Source organism: Phyllostomus discolor, chromosome 5 (assembly GCF_004126475.2).
Source record: "Phyllostomus discolor isolate MPI-MPIP mPhyDis1 chromosome 5, mPhyDis1.pri.v3, whole genome shotgun sequence".
In the NCBI taxonomy this organism is placed as follows: domain Eukaryota; kingdom Metazoa; phylum Chordata; class Mammalia; order Chiroptera; family Phyllostomidae; genus Phyllostomus; species Phyllostomus discolor.
In genome coordinates, this window is record NC_040907.2 from 18,047,209 (window position 1) to 18,066,749 (window position 19,541).

The window sequence follows — 19,541 nt, forward strand, 5'->3', positions numbered from 1 at the left end:
GAAACAAAAAAAGTGGAGCTCTGAAGAAAACCTGTGAAGGAAGAGGATCTGTGGGAAGGGGATAGAAGATGAATTCCGCTTACAGGTGCTGAGGACCTGGTGGATGCAACCATTTGCGAGGGCAAATGGAGAGTTGAAGGCCACGAAATGGATGAGATCAGGGAGGGAGAGTATGTCTGGAAAGATGAGGGATAAAAACAGAAACTAGGGTAACACCCACGTTCCAGGGGGTGGGAGGAGAAAGAGGAGTCAGAGAAGGAGTGGCGGGAGGAAGAAGTGAGGAAAGAACCTGGAGACTGTCTTGTTACAAAGTTTCTAGAAAGGGGTAGCAGGGACGGAACAAAAGACCTGAGGCCCAAGAGAGCAGAGGGGGACAACTGCCTGCCGCAGTAGGGATTGAGGTTAGACTGGGAGTTGCCGAGAGTAATTCAATGAATTGAAGGCTTTTCCAGAGACTCTACGAATAAGGTGGATTCTCTGTGTTTGATACATTTTAAGGTGGAGGTCCCCCAGAGGCCAGGGGAACTGGGCTGTGCCAGGGTCGGCCTCTGTAATTAGCACCACCTCTTCTAACCCTAACCAGTCCCTCCAGGAACTGAAAAGTTAAAGAACGTAATTAGGAGGGATTTCACACCCGGCTCTCAGGCCCAGCCCGGTGAAGTCCCGCTGCATCACGCAGCTGTAATGACTCTCGGGGCTGTCACTCTCGTCCGGTATTGCCAACAGTGACAAAACCCTTTTGCAAAAGTTTGCAGCATTCGTCGGGGCATGACTACAGCTCCCAGAGTTCCGGGGCGCTTCTCGGTGTGGATTGGCTAAGCCGCGGCTCCTGAGGGGGTGTCGCCCCGCCTCCCCAGGAAACAGACATCTGATTGGCTGCGGCGTGGGGCTTTTGTGTCCCCGCCCTCCCTACGGGAACGCAGTGAGCTGAGCTGTGCTGCCGGTGTCAGACCTGGGTGAGCGCCGGCAGTTCCGCGGCGGGGATGCTGAGGAGCGGTGGGTCCGCGAGCAGCCGTCGCCACTGCGGACTTCAGAAGCACCCTGGGCCGTGAAAACCCGTGCGCCGCAGCCGATCCCAGGCTTCTGAGGGCATTCATCGCTCCAGAAGCTGGACGAGAGGAGAGTCCAGCGAGGCAGCGGCCGTTCCCGGATTCTGGGCTCTCGGAGCGTTCTGGAACCTTGAGAGAGAGCCCGGGGTTCTAGAACCTCCCCAGCGGCCCCCAGTCCCGGCTTCCTGCGTGCGTCCGTCCACAACACCCTCCGGTGCACTGGTCATCGGCGAGCCGCGGCTGGGTCCTGGCGCACACCATGATCGTTGCGGACTCTGAATGCCGCGCGGAGCTTAAGGGCTACCTGCCGTTCTCCCGGGGCAGCGGCGGCGGCCCTGGGGCCGGAGAGGTAAGCAGCAGCCGAGCCACGCCACTTTTACGTTGAACCCCAAGCTGCGTCCGAGCTTCGGGCTAGCCTGAGCCGAGTCGGTGCGCCGCCACTCCCCCTCCCCCCCACCCTCGGCTCGGGGAGGGACAGTGGACCGCGTAAACCAGGAGTGGGGTTGCATCAACTGGAAGCCTCGGCCCTCTCCGCCCCCTCCCCTCCCCTCCCCTCCCCTCCCCTCCCCTCCCCTCCCCTCCCCTCCCCTCCCCTCCCCTCCCCTCCCCCCAGGGCTGTGGAGCCCTCCTGGGCTCCCTCGGACTCCTGGCCAATGAGAGGAGAGTCTGCTGGAGGTTTCCTTAGGTTTGGGCTCTGGTGGAGAGAGTCGTCAAGTCCAGGCAAATCCCGGCCGCGGCGGCCCAACCACTCCTCCTCTCCGCCCCCTTCTGCAGATTTCCTGCCTCTGGGCTGGGGCTGGCGCTCAGAACACTCTTTCTAGGTAGGATACGTCCCCTCTCCAGCACCCCCAGCGCGGGGAATGAGGCACCTGGGACTGACCAACAAAGGTTGACCTCGTCCTCCACCCCCACCTGCACCCCGATTTGGAAAGGGGGTTCGGGTTCCGGGCCTTAGCTGACTGCCGGGTACGCGGCGGCGGCGGCCAAAGCTCTGGGGAGAGGGCGAAAACCCTGGCCACCGCTCCAGAACCAAGCGCGGATTAGGCTGTGCCCTACTAAGTGGTCAGAGGTGTCACAAGTTTGTTTAGCAGGGACTCCTTTTGCAGTGAGACTGGGAACAAGGCTGGGCCTAATCTGGCAATTCGCCTTCCCCCGCTCCATCTCCACCACCATCGATAATGAATATCTTATTTATAAAGCATCTATTAGAAGTCAGCCTCGGTTTTTGCCTTTTCTTTGAGTCCTCAGGGCTAAACTAGCAAAATACGAACTATATTGCTAAGTCCCATTTCACAGGTTGACAAAATTGAGGTCCTGGAGGGACTTTGGAGAAGCTTCCTTCACTAACCCCACAGAGTAGCTCAGTTTTTGGCCTGGATGTCTAGGTTTCCAAATGAACTTGGCAGTGCAGGGAGTTTTGCGTGTTTCTTTAGTTTCCAGACCTGGAGAGTGGCGCGAGTTGTATTACTGGGGTTGGGAGCCGGGCCGTGGGTAGTCCTAAATGGCAACCCTGGGAAAATCGCTTGGCTTCTTGGAGCAGTATGGTTTCTCAGGAGATCTTCCCTTCATCAGTGGATGGTTTATGTCCTGGGTTTTCTGTTGGTTTTTTTTGCCTTCCCACCATGGTTTAGGAGCCCCACGTGAAGTAACAAAACCTGCTTCTGCCAATTCTCAGCTGTGTCACTTTGACCAAGTCACTTTACCCCGAGTCTGTTTCCTACTTTGTGGGGGGCAAAAGAGAAATACAGTAAGGCCTCACTTAACATTGTCTATAGATAGGTTCTGTAACTTTAAGCCAAATGATGTGTAAGGAAACCAGTCTTAACTATAGACTAATTGATATAAACAATGTTGAATGAAACAATGTTATTTAAGGATCTGCTGTAATATTTTTTATTAAGAGCACCTGGGCAGAGCTCCAGGTTTATGTACCAGTTCTCCCACTCACTTGCTGTGTGACCTCGGCCAAGTGATGTGATCACTTCTCTGCTCTGCACCTTTCTCCCTTGGAGATTTGATAGTAGTACCTCTGAGGGACCATTGGGAGAATTGGCTGAGAATATAAGCAAAGGCCAAAGCACAGTGCCTGGAACATAGTAACTGTGTCAAACATGCTAGTTCTTGTCAGCATGTGACCATCACACATTTCTCTTTGCCCCAGAGTGTCTTAACTGGGTGTGCCTGAGCCTGTCCCTCCTGCCTGAGGTGGGAGTTGGTCCATTCCTCTCTGGGACACTGCCTGGGAAGTGGTCTGGGCAAGCTCTGAGGGAGTGGCCTTCAGACAGAAGACACCTATCTGCAAGGGGGAAAGTAGGGGATGTCTGAACCCTTTCTGTATATATTCTCTCTCAAGAAAGGAGGACCTTGGGAAGAGGTCTGCTTTAAGTGAATTCCTTGGAAGATGGTAGGGTGCCGAACTTACAAGGCTGGTAGCCCAAGGACCAAGGCAAGACTCACATGTACAGTCCCTTCAACTCCCATCACTTCATCACACGCCCTTTCAAGGGGTCAAGGCTTTCAGACACCTTGGTATTGGTAGTGTGTTTTCAGAGTCCTATTAGGGTCTAGAATCACTTCCTCAAACATGATTTCCTCAGGAAGCCTTTCCTCCCCCACCAGATAGGTCCCTTCTGCATATCCTTCTCCTGTCTCCTTTCTCCTTTGTATGAGCTTTTATCCTAATTATAATGTAACAATTGTATAATCAGGCATTTCTTGTCTGTCTCCCTTGCTGGACTAGAAACATTCTGTAGGCCACATCCCAGCACTGTTCTTAGCACTTAATAAGTGCTTGTAACTGTTTACTCCTGTTGGCTTAGCTGACCTTTGTGAACTCTGCAGGCTTTGATGTCAGGTCTGAAGTGTGTGGGTCTGGAGGAGGACTCAGAAAGAGCCTCAATGAGCTGTCTCTGAAGAAGGGGTAATACGACCTCTTACCCTCCACGTGTTTTCGAGCAATCAGTTAGATCAGATGTGTAAAGCGCTTAGCTTAGTGCCCAGCTCACGGAGAGTTGTGGCACCACTAACACACCCCTCCCCCAAGGCTGGTCAGAGGCTGTTTGCTCTATGTCTCCCTCTCAGGTGTGAGCCCAGGCAGGTATCTGAGTGCAGCAGACCACAGCCGCCCACAGGATGGGTGTGGGGTAGCCTCTGCGTTTTCCCAGGTGGCAGACTGACTTCGCAGGTGTCTGTCTGAGTCCTGGAGTTTGCAGGCTGTGAGTAGGATACCAGGAATAAAGCTGGAGCCATTCCAAGAACCTGGTGTGTCGAGGGGACAGAACCCTTGGAAGCTAGACTAAGCTGAGTTCAAATCTCAGATTGGCCACTTGTCATCTGGTACTTAACCTTTGGAACCTTAATCTTTCCTTTAGTGCAACATAGAGACCCCCACCCCTACCCCCAAACTGATGAAGATTAGATAGAAACTGTATACAAGTGCCTGAGCTAATGTAAAAGTTAACATTTAGCAAGTGCTTAAGTTAGGAGCCAAGTACTGAACTCTGAGGTGATTATCCTCTTTTTACAACTTGCCTGAAGCCCTCCCTGTTGACTGGCCACCCAGAGGGCTGTCTGAATAGTGTTCCTGCTGTCCCGTGGGACCCCTCAGCTGGAACTGTTGCCATTGGTCTTCCCTCTGCCCATGCTAGCTGGGTTACCTTGGCTAGGTCTCCTGCCCCCTCAGTCTTCCGTCTCTTTCATCTGTAAAGTGGGGTAGGGACCTTGCCTTTATTAGGTGTGCTGAAACTGCATTGTCCAATACAGTAGCCCTTAGCCACAGGTGGCTATTAAAATTTTGATAATTTTTTAAAATTTTTAAAAATATTTTTTATTTATTTTTAGAGAGGGAAGGGAGGGGAGAGAGAGAGAGAGAGAGAGAGAGAGATCAATGTGCGGTTGCTGGGGGCCGTGGCCTGCAACCCAGGCATGTGCCCTGACTGGGAATCGAGCCTGTGATACTTTGGTTTGCAGCCCGCACTCAATCCACTGAGCTACGCCAGCCAGGGCTCATTTTTTTTTTAATTTAAAATTCAGTTTTTTAGTTGCACTAGTGACATTCCAGCTGCTCAGCCACGGTGGCTAGGGACTACCATCTTTATTGGATGAAGACTATTCCATCGCTGCGGAAAGTTCTATCAGACTGCACTGTGCTAGACACTGGGGGTTAACAACAGGGAACTAGGGTGTACCCTCAAAGTAAGAAACAACACAATAGGACAGGTTCTGTGATTGGGGGCCGTGGGTTTCCGGGGCCGTGGCAGGCAGAAGGAGCTTCTCAATCCTGGTGAACCCCAGATGCAAAGTGTTGGAGCTATTGAAACCTTGAGAAGTTTAGAGAATGGGAATAGTCGGTTTGTATCACAACTCTGCTCTCTCCTTCCTGGCTCAGTGGCCAGAAGTGACTTGATCCCTCTGAGCTTTATTCCTCATCTGTAATACAGGAGCTCCGGTAGCAGTCCCTGCCTTAAAGTGCATGTGAAATAAATGCTTAGCCAGTGGTAATCACGGTTGTCACCTACAATTATTATTGACTTACGGTTGTTATTATTATTGACGCCAAGGAATAGTGGAGGGCTGCTTTGGAGGTGGCATCTCTTGGCAGTTGGGACCGTTCCCTGTCTGCTTCCCACGAAGTTCTGGGTGTCAGGGTTAGGGGAGCCTTCAGGGCATTGGAGTTCTGGATTAGAATCTCCCTGGTCTTGCCTTCAAAGCTTTGAAGTTTCTATTGTCTGGCTGGAATGCTGGTCCACCACATCTTTACAGGCCCTGCTGCCCAATAAACTCATTTAGATGTTTAGATACCAACTCAAAGTTCCCTCCTCAGTGGCTTGCCCTGTGTACTCAGACTACAGGATTGGACACACCCCCTTCCATCATAAACTCTCTCATTGCTCTGTTTTACTTACTTTATATAATCTGTGTTTTGAAATCCTGTTCATCATTTGTTTATTTGTCTTTCTCTATTAGATGATAAATTCTACGGAGGCTGAGACTTTGTCTTTTTCCTCCTGTACTGTTGTTGCCTGAAATGTGGTCATCAAAAACATTTGTTGAATAAACAGATTAATTTGGGTTCCAGCTGGAAAGCACTGAGCACAATGCCTTATGCACCCTGACTATAAACTGTGCTATGCCCACCCAGTTAAATTAGAATTGCTGGAGATGGGGCCTTGGCATTGGTATTCTTAAGAAAGCTTTCAAAGGGATTCTGAAGCACTGCTTGGGTTGAAAAGCCATGGTTTGAGCCAACACTGAGGTTAATAATAGCTAACTTGTATTAAGTGCTTACTGTGATAGATGTACTGAGGTAGGGGCCTTGTCTGATTAAATCCTTATGACTACCCAGTGAAAGTAGGGCCTGTTAGCCCAGTTATTTGGTGAGGAAACTGAGGCTCACATGGGTAGTAGATGGTGGTGGAGGTGTCCTCTGAGCATGGGCAGTGGTTGTCAAGAGCCCCTGTCTTCTACTGTGCTCTGTTACATCATCAGGGCTGAAAATGTCGGTGGATCCAGATCTGTCACTTAAAGACCCACAGGTTTCCTCCTTGACAGTGCATGAGACAGATTTTAGAATGAGAGGGGCACCCAAGACTGTTTCCTGTACTTTGCTAGCACCCTGGTGGGCCCTCCTGGCTCCCCCAACCCCCAAACCCCCCTTCCACCCTGCCCTTCCCCACCCCACCTGGCTGTGGTTTTTTCTGTCCTCAGATCCCCTGAGGGGGAGGCCTCTTTTGTGGAGTCAGCAGTTCTTATCTCCCACACAGAGCTGTTAGGCTTTTTCTCTTTGGTGAGGGAGGAGGGAAGTTAAAAAGTGCGTGCCTGGGGCTTACGGTGGTTTCTGTGCTGGACTTGGTCGAGCCTAGCCTGGTGACTCCTAGAAGTCACCTGAGCAGTCAGCCCAACCACCTTCCATTGTCCAGGGTTACGGCCCAGAGAGTTTAGGTTACTTTCTCAGAGTCACACAGCAAGTTAGTGGCAGAATTGTTACTCACACCGGGGACTTCCAGGTCCCGTTGTTCTTTCCTTTGCCCTCTTCCAGAGCCCCAGACCTCTGCCTCCCTCAGGGCGCTTTTGGCCATCTGAGAAGGAGGGTTCAGTTACAATCTTTAGTTCCTGGACACCTGGGTTTATTGGTAATAAGTCTGGATCTTAATAAAAGGAGAGAGTTAGGGGAACATTATTTCTGTCCAGTGAGGGTATAACTCTGCATTGGGTCACCTCTAGGGCCAGTGCTGAGAACCCCCTTTCCAGTTATCAAAACAACTAAATAAAACATCCTTTGTGAACCTCACCTCTGGACATAGGAGCAGATCTAGTGAGTATGTAATTGATGGTTGCCCAATAGGCTCTAATACGTGCACGTCAGAATAGCTGCTCCTGTCAGCAGTGTACGCCCTGCCTTGCTTCCCTTGATGCCTCTCTGCTTTCTCTGTGTTCTTCATTCAGGGGCTACTGTGAATGGCCCGGCCCTACTCTCCACAAACTGTGATCTAGTAGTAGGGAGACCTAATTCAGACAGTTAGAAGACAGTGTTTTCAGAAGCAAGGCACTGAGACTTGTGGGGGTCACAGATGAGGGTCTGAAAGACATTTCCCAGACCCTGGAAGACTAAGTTAGCTCTGCAGAAGGAGTGACTGGTGGGAGGGTGGTGGACCAGAGTAACTCTTATTTATCTCAAAGGCTATGGGCATAGAGGCAGGGTTTTAAGCCAGTTGATCAGATTTGCACTTAAGGTTTACTCTGGCTGCAGAAAGTTTGCCCTCTTCAGAAACCACCAGGGTCATGTACTCAATAAATCTCCTAGTCCTAGAAGTGGAGTGGGGCTTATTTATTCATTTGTTTTGTTAAGTTAGTAGAGGATGGTAGGATAGGGCAGGGAGACCACTGGTGAGGCTGTGGTTGGTTGTCCAGAAAAGAGACAGAGTGTTCTGTGAGGTGCTGATGGTGGGAGGGGTGAAGAAACAACAGTTTGAGGGTGCTTGGCAACTTGGCTTCGGGATGTGAATGAGGGAGATTCTCATATGGATTCTCCAGGGCTGCCCAGAAGGTGGTCATGTGGATACGGCAACACGGTGGCTGTATATTTCCCTTCCTCAGACCCTTCCCCCATACTGGACTAAGCCTGTGGCGGGGACCCTCTCTTTGTCTACCCCGTCTCCGCCCACCGAACAGGTGTCTTATCTCCCGCCTGACTCCTCCATGCAGAGTGCACCCAAAAGGGGGTTTTAAACCTCAGTGTGGCCCCTCGGGTAGGAGGAGAAAACTGGAGAGAGAACTGCCCTTCCAGTCCTCCCTTTTACCTCCAACTGAGCCTGGTGTGTTTCCTTCTAGGAGCAGAGGGAGAGGCGGGTGCGGGGCGGCCCTCGGGGGCCCAGCGCCTTCATCCCAGTGGAGGAGGTAAGCCTGCAAGGGGTTAGGAATCGTTGGTCGCTGGGAGGAAGGGACACAGGAGTGGGTGAGGGCCTTTTCCCATCTCTCGAAATAGCAGTTTTGAAACTACCCCTTCAGGTTCCTGACTCATTCCATCCACAAAACAGCTCCGTGAAGCAGGTGAATCAACCTTATTTTGCTGGAAAGAAACAGGCTCAAAGAGATGATAAAGTGATAGTGACCAAAGTAATGAACAAAGGTTTGATTCCCAGAACAAGTCCCGCTTTTCCTCAAGAGGTCAGAGCCGTCTGTGTTTGTCTTCTCATCCTTGTTGACTGTGCATACATCACAAAATTTTTTTTTTACTTCTAAAGTGTATGTTCATTATTTAAAAAATTTTCCAGTGTTTTAGAAAACTGCAGTCTCTTGTAATTCCTACCACCCCCCAACCCAGAGGTAACCATTGTTTCCCAGACTTTTTTCATACAGAACCAAGGTCATAGTTTACAGCTTGTTGTAGGGGCAGGTTATTGTTTTGTTTTTTTGTTTTTTGTTTTTTTGTTTTGTTTTGTTTTTTCCACTTAATACAACAGAGACCTCTTTCATTTCCTGAGTCGGAGCATTCATTCATGTAGCAGCTGTCTATTGAATGATTCCTCTGAGTCAGGCACTGTTCTAGGTGCTGCGGATACAACAGGGAAGAACAAGTCCTTGCCCTCAAAGAGCTGACATTCCAGGGCAGGGTTGGTGTGGGGGTGGGGATGCCTGTGTGTGCTCAGAAAGGTTTTAAAAATAGTTTTCTTCTTTTTCTTTGGCCTTGAATGAACAAAGATATTTTGTTTCCGTGTTCTTTCTTCCCTCCTAAACTTGTAGGCTAAGTAGTTAATTAGCTGTTAACAAATGGTTAAGCCCTCAGTTCCCTCCACCCTTTGTAAGTGGAAGGTAAACAGCCTTGTTGCTGATTATTCTTGTCCATAGCCCAGAATCTTAAACTCAGGTATTGTTCTTGCATTTTATTTTTTCATTTAGAAATAACCACTCGCCTTTTATTTATTTACTTAATGTTTTTTAAGCCTCACCTAAAGGTATGTTTATTGATATCAGAGAGAGAGGAAGGGAGAGAGAGAGAAACATCCATTATTTGCCTCCTGTAGGAACCTGACTGGGGGTCAAGCCTGTAACCTAGGTATGTGCCCTGACCAGGAATCGAACCTGCAACCTTTTGGTGTATGGGACGATGCTCCTACCAACTGAGCCACACTGGCCAGAGCCAAATCCTATTTCTTTCCTTTATTAAAAAAGAGGATTGCTGCCCCCGCCAGGTGGCTTAGTTAGTTGGAACGTAAACCTGTACACCAAAGGGCTGCAGGTTCGATCCCTGGTCGGGGTGTGTATGGGAGGCAACCAGTCATTGTTTCTCTCTTTCCTTTCCTCTCTCTCTAAAATCAATAAACATATTTTAAAAATTAAAAAGAAAAGAAATAAGCTTCGGGATTCATCTAGATCTGAGTGCTGGTTCTGTCATTCACCAGCTCTGGAACCTTGCAAAGGGAATGAAGCCTCTCTGGGCCTTGCCGTCCTCATCCATCCGTGGGGAAAGTAGTGTCCACCTCACAACATAAATGGGAAAATTCAGTGAAGTGATGCTGGGGGAGCCCCAGGCCCAGCCCTGGCCTGGAGAAGAGTCACCCAGAAAGTGCTCACTGGTTTGCACCCCCTTCCCACGGCTGTGCAGATTTGCAGTGTTAGCACAGAGGTGCCGTGAAGGCAGGAGAAACTGTATTTTAATCTCTGGGCCTGAGTTTTTCTATTTAAAAATGGAGAAAATAGAGTTCTTATTTCTTAGTTGTTAAGAATTAAAAGGGTAAATGCATATAAAGTGCTCAAACAGTGCCTGGCACATCTGAAGCATTATTTATCTGAAGTATTGGCTGTTGTTATATATTATAGTGGGTATCTAACAAGTATTTCATCACTTAATGAAATATCTTTTACTCTCACATTCTCTTTTGGGACATGGTAGTTGTTTTCGGTTTCTTGCTGTTAAAATCCCACTGCAAGGAATCTGTCGGTCTTGGTGGGAAAGATGGGCGGGGACCCATCTTCTCACCTTTGCTTGGCAGGTCCTTCAGGAGGGAGCTGAGAGCCCCGAGCAGAACCTGGGACTGGAGGCGCTGATGTCCTCAGGGCGGGTGGACAACCTGGCCGTGGTGATGGGCCTGCACCCCGACTACCTTATCAGATTCTGGCGCCTGCACTACCTGCTGCTGCACACAGATGGGCCCCTGGCCAGCTCCTGGCGCCACTACATCGCCATCATGGTGAGTCTGTCCAAGCCTGACTGTCAGGGAGGTGGCTGTACTGGGGGGTTCAGTCTCTACATCTTTGGCTGGGGACTTCCTGAACCGATTCCATTTATGAGGAGAAGCAGGGGAGAGCCCTGCCTTTATCTGACCATAGAATTTTAGATTTTGAAGAGAGGCATCTTTAGTGCCTGCTCTACAGCTCGGGAAACTGAGGCATAAAGGAGTAGATGACCTGCCTGTGGTAGGACAACAGACCAGTGGCAGAGTGGGGTTAGAACCCAAATTTCCTGCCTCGCAGGCAACAGCGAGGCCTGTGATGTCACCCTCCGTGGGGTCCTCACCCTGAGCAGGGTGCAGAAAGAAGAGCGTGACCTAAGGCTCTGTCTACTCACCTCCACAGGCTGCCGCCCGCCACCAGTGTTCCTACCTGGTGGGCTCCCACATGGCCGAGTTTCTGCAGACTGGTGGTGACCCCGAATGGCTGCTTGGCCTCCACCGTGCCCCTGAGAAGCTGCGCAAGCTTAACGAGATCAACAAGTTGCTGGCACATCGGCCATGGCTTATCACCAAGGAGCATATCCAGGTGCAGTGGGCAGGGAGGCAGGACCCCGAGACAGCACAGGGCTGGGCTGGGCCATGGCAGGCAGCCCAGGGGCAAGCACTGAGCAAGTCTGGCCTTCTTCCCTCTCCAGGCCTTGCTGAAGACAGGCGAGCATAGCTGGTCCCTGGCTGAGCTCATCCAGGCCCTGGTCCTGCTCACTCACTGTCACTCACTGACCTCCTTTGTGTTTGGCTGTGGCATCCTGCCTGAGGGGGACTCGGAGGGCAGCCCTGCCCTCCAGGCACCTTCGCCCCCCAACGAGCAAAGCAGCCCCCCGAGCAGGGACTCACTGAACAGTTCTGGGGTAAGTCACTGGCCTGGGACATGGTGGGAGAGGAAGCTGGCGTGGCCTGTCGTCCTGTTGCACAGTGAGAAGCCTTAGAAAAGTTACTTGACTTTGAAGTTCCATTTCCTCATCTGTAAATGAGGATAAAGACTGCTACTTCATAGCGGGTTTTGAGGATTAAATAATATAACCAGGTGACTGGCTTCTCAACATGTAGCGCCATAGACTTCAAGTCTCCTGGTTTCTAGCACTTCTAAAATACAAACTTTGCCTCATCCTCTATAAGATGGCCTTGTTTGTTTTAATATGATGGTACAGATATTTAAAAACCCTTACCTGGGAGGATAGTCGATGCTCAGAGAAGACACATCTGTTCTGTAGCTTCTCAAACTTCATTTCGGGGAGCACAGCCCGTGGGAACCGCCCATTCAGGAAGGGCTGGCATGTGGGAAAGACGTGTGGAGTTTCCGGGGCGGCCGGGGGAGGAGGAGCAGGTGGTCATCACTGAGTCCCCCCTTTAGGGCTTCGAGGCCGCCCGAGACGTGGAGGCTCTGATGGAACGCATGAGGCAGCTTCAGGAGAGCCTGCTGCGGGACGAGGGAGCGTCCCAGGAGGAGATGGAGAGCCGCTTTGAGCTGGAGAAGTCGGAGAGCCTGCTGGTGACCCCCTCAGGTACAGGATCACAGACATCGGGTTCCAGGGGCTGCCCTGCATCCTTTGCCATCTCTGCTGTGGAGTAGGCGCCTCCATGCACTGCATCTCTTGTATGTTGGGGTCAGACCTGGGTTTGAATCTGGCCTGTTAGCCTTTCTGGCAGTGTGACCACTGATAAATCACTTCCGGCCTCAGTCTCCTCCCACATGAAAAACTGATGTGTAGGGCAAATGGAACAAGAAAAGCAAAGCTCTTAGCACAGAGCCTGGCCCAGGGTAAATGGCTCCATAAATAACTGCTGTTGTTACGACTGCTGCTACTATTACCTAGTCTCATCCCCAGGTCCATGGGCCTGATTCACCTCCTCCCCCAGGCCTGGCTCCAGCTGGAGTCCTGGTTCTGCTCACTGTAGCAAGGGGCTTTCTCTGGCCTTCTCCTCTGTGTTGCCCGGCCCCATATCGATGATCGGTCAGGAGTGGAGACCTCTGTGCTCCATGCCTCGGCCTCACTGTGACCTCTCTCTCATGTCCCCAGCTGACATTCTGGAGCCTTCTCCACACCCAGACATGCTATGCTTTGTAGAAGACCCCACTTTCGGATATGAGGACTTCACCCGGCGAGGGGCTCAGGCTCCCCCCACCTTCCGTGCCCAGGTGGGCTCTCCCAACTAATCTTGGCATTGCTCTGGATTTACAGTCGGGGGTGGGGGAGATGGTTTGAGTCATTAGAGTTGGGCACCTTCTCTCCCTTGAGATTCCACGAGGGAAGTGGGAGACCCTGGGTCGTGAAGGGGCCTATCTGCGTCCCTCTCGGCTCCTCAGGCCCAGACCGAGCAGTAGGTTAGATTCGTGGGGTGGGGAGGTGTGCTCCAGAGGATGGGGTCTCTCTTGGGCTCCAAGATTCCACTTACTCACCCCTTGCCATGTTTCTCAGGACTATACCTGGGAGGACCATGGATACTCACTGATCCAGCGGCTCTACCCTGAAGGAGGGCAGCTGCTGGATGAGAAGTTCCAGGCGGCCTATAGCCTCACCTACAACACCATGGCCATGCACAGCGGCGTGGACACCTCCATGCTCCGCAGGGCCATCTGGAACTACATCCACTGCGTCTTCGGCATCAGGTAAGTAGCGGCCCCGCATCCAGGCTGTGCGTGCACTGCGGGTCCTGTCTGCACTCACAGTCGTTTCTTTTTTCTCTTCTCCTTTCTTCCTGCCTAGACTGTTTGTCAGAGCACATTTATTTCTTTGCTGATTTTAAAACATAATAGATGTGCTCACTATTGTCCAAGCCTTGTAAATGAAACTCTTTAGGCCCACCCCCTAGAGATAACTGTATATCAGAGAGAGAGAGTTATGCTTGCATTTCCGTCCCAAGTAGCAGTTCTCTCATAATAAATATGAACAACATAAGTGCCCATCAGTAGGGTCCTTTAGATGATGTATCCAGTCAATGAAATACTATGCAGCTATTAAAAATTACAACAATGGTCTGTTTATAGTGTCATGGGAAAATGTTCAAAGCGTATTGAGAAAAAAGAAAGCTGGTCACCATCCAGAATCATCATTTTCTTTTCTATTTTTTTTAATAAAAGTGTGTGCATGCGTGAAAACTTGTGGAAGTCTGTACCCCAAATTGTTATTCGCTCGTGTTGTCTCTGTAGAGTATGTGATGAGTGATGAATTGTATTCTCATCTTGTTACCTAAATACTTCTAATTTTTTTAGTATCTTTAAAAAAATGATGGGATCATATTTGAAATATTCTACAAGTGGGTTTTTTTACTTAGTGATCTACTGCCTCTTTTGTCAGTATAGGTAGATCTTTTATGTTTGTTACCACTGAATCTACTGCATGGTGTTCTGTTTTGGATATAATATAATTATGCAACCATTTTTCTGGTTTTGGATGTTTATGTAGTTTGCAGTTTTTCACCACACAAACACCATGCACACTGCCTAACTAGTCTTATACCTAACTCCTCACAGGTAAACCCTAGATGTGAGGTTACTTGTTAAGGATATAGCCAGAACAATTGTTACTATTTTTTTTTCTTTTAAAAATCACACTCTGCCCTGGCTGGTGTGGCTCAGTGGATTCAGTGCCAGCCTGTGAGCCCAGGGGTCGCTGGTTCGATTCCCAGTCAAGGCACACGCCCTGGGTTGTGGGCCAGGTCCCCAGTTGGGGGCACGTGAGAGGCAACCACACATTAATGCTTTTCTTCCTCTCTTTCTTTCTCCCTTCCCCTCTCTCTAAAAATAAATAAAGAAAATCTTTTTTTTTTTTTAAGTCACACTCTGATAACTTTGTGGGAAATTCAGAGAATTAAGGAAAAAACAATTTCCAAAAATTCTACTCTATAACCACATTTGCACCATGTGACATTTTTCTACATTGCTTTTTTAATGTAGTTGCTTTTTATATAGTTGAAATTATTATGGTAATTTCATTAAAATATATATATACATATATATATCTGATGTTAGTAAAGAGAAACAGCTTGGATTTTTAGTAAATTTAGAAAACAGATAACAAAAAGGAGAAAATAAAAGCTATCCATGATACCACCCACTCTTATTACTGTCAAGTATTTCCTTCCTGTCTTTTTTTCCATACACAAATAACCAAAATGTATATAAGTTTATGAAAACAAGATTTTCTTGCCTATGAATTTCACTCAAACAGGAGTATATTTTAGTGAACACATGATTTTTTCCTTTTCTCATTTAACATTTCAATTCCAAACATAAAAAAACAAAAATCAGTTGCTTAGAGTATCATTCCGATACCCCATGGTTACTAGTTCAATCCCTGGTCAGGGCACATACAAGAATCAACCAGTGAATGCATAAATAAGTGGAACAACAAATTGATGTTTCTCTCTCTTCCCCTTCCTCTCTCTAAAATCAATTAAAATGAAATATCACAGTATAGTCTTATATACACTCAGATATGGGAGAAAGAAAAAGAACAACTTTAAAAATCTATTTTTGAGGCCCTGGCTGGCATAGCTCAGTGGATTGAGCGCGAGCTGGGAACCAAAGTGTCCCAGTTCGATTCCCAGCCAGGGTACATTCCTGGGTTGCAGGCCATAACCCCCAGCAACCGCACATTGATGTGTGTGTGTGTGTGTCTCTCTCTCTCTCTCTCTCTCTCTCTATCTCCCTCCCTTCCCTCCCTAAAAATAAATAAATAAAATCTTAAAAAAAATCTATTTTTGAAAATTGCCCCAATGTTTAAAAAGGCACAGATGTGTATTTCTGTGTATTACTATCTTAATCAGATTTTGCTTGGTGGGTTGAGCTTACTTACTTGGCTGACACCCTGCTGGCCACTGGCAGGTTTCTCACCAGGGGGATCAAAGATGGAGGGGTACAGGCTAATTCCTGCCCGGCTCTCAGGTCCAGGCTCCTCCATTCTCCAGATGATCTTTGATCCTATACCTTTGTCTTCTGAATCTGTCCAACAGTTTTCAACCAGTCTTTCCCACCCTTGCTGATTAGAGATGACTCACTGGCTCACAGGGCAGGGGAATGGCAAAGCAGCTTCTAGACTGGTCACCGACTTACTTTTTGACATCGAACAAGTTAATTGCCTTCTCCGAGCCTCACTTTGCTCCTCTGTAAAATGGGTACCAGCTCCTTTTTGCCCTTTCCTTCTCCAGGGGAAATACTCGCAATGACTTCCCAGCCCATCTTCCATAGCCTTCACAGTAGAGTAGTGAATATGACCCTGGAGCCAGGCAGAGCTAGGTTCCAATCCTGTTCCTGGCTGTGTGACCTAGGGCAAGTGACATTACTTTCTCTGAACTTCAGTTTCATCTATAAAACGAGGTTGATGACTGCAGTGTGTTGTATCTAGTAGTATTGTATACAGTAGTATACAGCAGTTGTTGAGGATTCCATGAGTATATGTTCACATGGTACAAAGTTGGTACCAAATAAAGTATGCTTATTCTCTATGCATTCATTGGCCTGTGATATACAGCATGAGCTATTTTTCCAAGAGGAACCAAACTCCCAATTGCTTCCTCCCTCCCTCCCTCCCTCCCTCCCTTCCTTCCCAAGTTATAAGAGAAAGTTACAGAGGGAGAAGAAGAGAGTCAGCTGGACCATGTAGGCTCAGGAAGCAAGAAGCAAAAGAAGGGCCCTTGGACCGTAGGAGAGAGAAAGGCAGGGGGTGGTGTGCCTGAGAGAGAGAAGGGAGAGGCGCCCTTCTGCCTTTTCCCCACACTCTGTTCCTACTTTCACAGGGTGGGGCTAGGGGAGAGGAGCTAGTTCTGGAGCCAAGGGTGAGTGATGCTACTGGGGCCTTTTCCTCCAGGTATGATGACTATGACTACGGGGAGGTGAACCAGCTCCTGGAGCGGAACCTCAAGATCTATATCAAGACAGTGGCCTGCTACCCAGAGAAGACTACCCGAAGAATGTACAGCCTCTTCTGGAGGCACTTCCGCCACTCAGAGAAGGTGAGGGTGTGGCCATGGGGGAGTGACAGGGTGGGACTAGGTCAGCCTGGTCAATGGAGGGGGCCCGGGGGTCAGGACCCAGCGAGGTACCCCAGTCTGAGTCAGTACTGCTGGTGGGATACCTGAGCATATTGGCCTGGGCGTAAGCCCCACTCCACTTGTGCTTTCAGACTCCATTTACTCACCTGTGAGATGGGAATGTGCCCCACAGGGTCCTCAGTGGCAGCCAGGGGGACCTGGGGTGAAATTGTAACACTGTAACTCAGTAGCAGTGTGACCTTGGGCAAGTCACTCTGCCTCCCTGAGCTTTTTTGTCTTTACAATGGGAATACATACAACCTGCATTTCAAGACTGCTGAGAGGATGCAATGAGAAAATGAATGTAAATGTCCAATCCCAAAGAGGTGCTCAGTGGCAGTTCTTATTTTTAGCTTCAGGGGATAAAGAGATCAGTCACAATAGGGGCGATTGTTGAAATGTCTCAGCAGTCATTGACCCCAGCGGTTCCTAGCCTTAGAAAAGGGAAGGATGAGGTGGGTGGTCAGGGACAGTAGCGATGTGGGAGGGATGGGGGTGGGGAGAATGGACATCTGTCGCTGACAAGCCCTCGTCTGTGCCCCAGGTCCATGTGAACTTGCTGCTCCTGGAGGCCCGCATGCAGGCCGCCCTGCTCTACGCCCTCCGAGCCATCACTCGGTACATGACCTGACTCCTGCCCAAGACCTGGGCCTGGAGCAGCTGACCCTGGGGACATCATCGTCCCAGCAAGAACTTCTGTGTCTGGAGACAGACCCGATCCCTTTCTGTCCCACGCCCGCCCACCACGCTCTGGGGGGTGGGCTTTTGTGTGCCGTGCAGCCACGCCCTTTGTTTTCTCACTGGAATGGACAGGATCTCTGGGATCTCGGCTTTGTCCCCGGCAGCTGGAAGAGGACTAGCAGATCCCCAGGGGCTATGCCCCTTCTCCTGCCCCTACACCCAGAGGCAGAGGGCACAGGAAGTAAAATGGGCTGAGTTTGGACCGTGCGCCCCTGGGGTGGGCCCCAGGCTCCGCAAGTACTGTGACCTTCCTGGACCAGGAAGGTCCCTTGCCGGCCCCCAGGGAGAGAGGCAAACAGGTCCAGAAACTGACACTCCAAGCAGCTTTTATTTTCCTCCTCCCTCATTCCTTTCTCATTTACCTCTCACCTGCCATTCACCCATCAATGTGAAAGTCAGGGTCACAGCTGGTCTGTGCATCCAGCTCCCCAAAAACCCGTTCTATCGGTCAACCTGAAGGCCCCCTGTTTCCTGACTGCCCCAGCCCTACTTCACTTCCTTTGACGTCCTTTGCCCTCCTGCCCTCCTCTCCCACACCTGGTGCCCCACGAGAGCGACCAAGTACTTCAAACCAGTAGGTCATCACTAGAGAATTGGTAGCTCTGTTGGTCACTGCCTTCTGAAGAGTAGGAAGTATTAGAGTCTAAGTTCTCTGTATTTTGGTCCTTTATGGGTGAAATTCAAACCTCTTCAGCGGCTCGCCTCCGAAGCCACAGTCAGTGGCAACAGAAGGAGGCGGAGGGCGGGGCAGTCTGCTCTCTCCAGAGCTGTACTTGCCCAGCACCCTGCCCTCCTGTCTCCTGTGGCTCTGCTGCAGACGTTTGCCAAAATCTTGATCCTTTCTAGGTGGCACATGGTCCAAAGGGAGAGGCAGGAGATCCCCCGGTTCTTGTTTGGACCCTGCCAGTGGCCAGGTGACCATGGCGATATTGCCAAAACTCCTTGACCTCTATCTCCAAAGCTGCATTGCCGACCGAGAGGTGGGGCTAAGTTCCGTGTCCAGGTTTCTCAGGCCACCCTGCCAGCAGTGAGCCACCAATCTTGAAGGATTTTGAGGGCCCCTGGGAGCCCCCCACTCTTGCAGTCAGTCTCCTGGCTACCTTCCAAGGACCATCCAGTTTCTGTCCCCTCTCCTCAATTTTAGGTGGATTACTTGGAGGCAGAAGCAGCCAAGGACTGATCCCAGGCACTTTTTGTAGCAAATAAGCTGTGAATTATGACTTCCCTTGCCCTTTTTTCGGTAGTATGTGACTCCTCTCTGACCAGTTTGGAGGTGACTGAAAGAAGCCAAAGGCCAAGATGCTGCTGGCTTCTGCGCTCCTCTCTGGGCTGGGGCAGGGGAGGGGCCTGGTGGGTTGCCGCATTTCTTCCCCGTGCAGGCGTGGGGACGTGACTGGCACCCCTGCAGGCCTCACGGCCCGCCCTGCAGTGAAGCTGGGCTGGAGGGAAGGTGCCTCAGCCCTGGGGTTCGGGTTTGAGAGGGGACACGATGACTCTGTAAATGTCCTGTAGGTGGGTGGGGAGGGCTATTCAGTGTTCAAGAACAGAAGTCTTTGGCTTTGCTACCAGTTCTGTATGATGAGAAATAAATGTTCACCAAGGTTTTGTTTTGTACTCCTTGTTAATGAGTTGTTTTTCCATTTCCTAAGGGTCATGGTTCACCTGTTAGCAGGAAGCTATGATTGCATCATGGGCCTGACCTGCTAGCCCCAACCCTCCTGGTCACTTGTGCCCGGCCACTGCAGACTGGGAGTGGTTGGCATTGAAACTCTGCTTCTGTACCTGTGGTATCTAGCCCTTTCACCCATCAGTGGCAGGTCAGGCACTATGGGAAAATAATGGCCAAGTTATTTTTCTCACTAAGCCTGGTCCTTGACTGGGTACTCGGGGGCCATTTTTCTCATTTGCAGCAACTCTTGGAGAGAATTGAGATTCAGAGGTAAAGTGACATGGCTGAGACCACAGAGCTAGTCAGTGGTGGAGCCAGGAT

The 19,541-nt window shown here is 50.0% G+C and overlaps 1 protein-coding gene across 1 annotated transcript; it reads left to right on the top strand.

The window, feature by feature from the left end:
* Window positions 1–919: 919 nt before the first annotated feature.
* Window positions 920–19,165, top strand: SESN2 (sestrin 2). Its single transcript, XM_028513303.1, has 10 exons — window positions 920–1,398; window positions 8,379–8,444; window positions 10,541–10,738; window positions 11,124–11,306; window positions 11,416–11,628; window positions 12,132–12,282; window positions 12,799–12,917; window positions 13,198–13,388; window positions 16,588–16,732; window positions 17,355–19,165. The coding sequence occupies exons 1-10, from the start codon at window positions 1,309–1,311 to the stop codon at window positions 17,439–17,441; spliced, it is 1,443 nt and encodes a 480-aa protein (XP_028369104.1). The 5' UTR covers window positions 920–1,308; the 3' UTR covers window positions 17,442–19,165.
* Window positions 19,166–19,541: the final 376 nt, after the last annotated feature.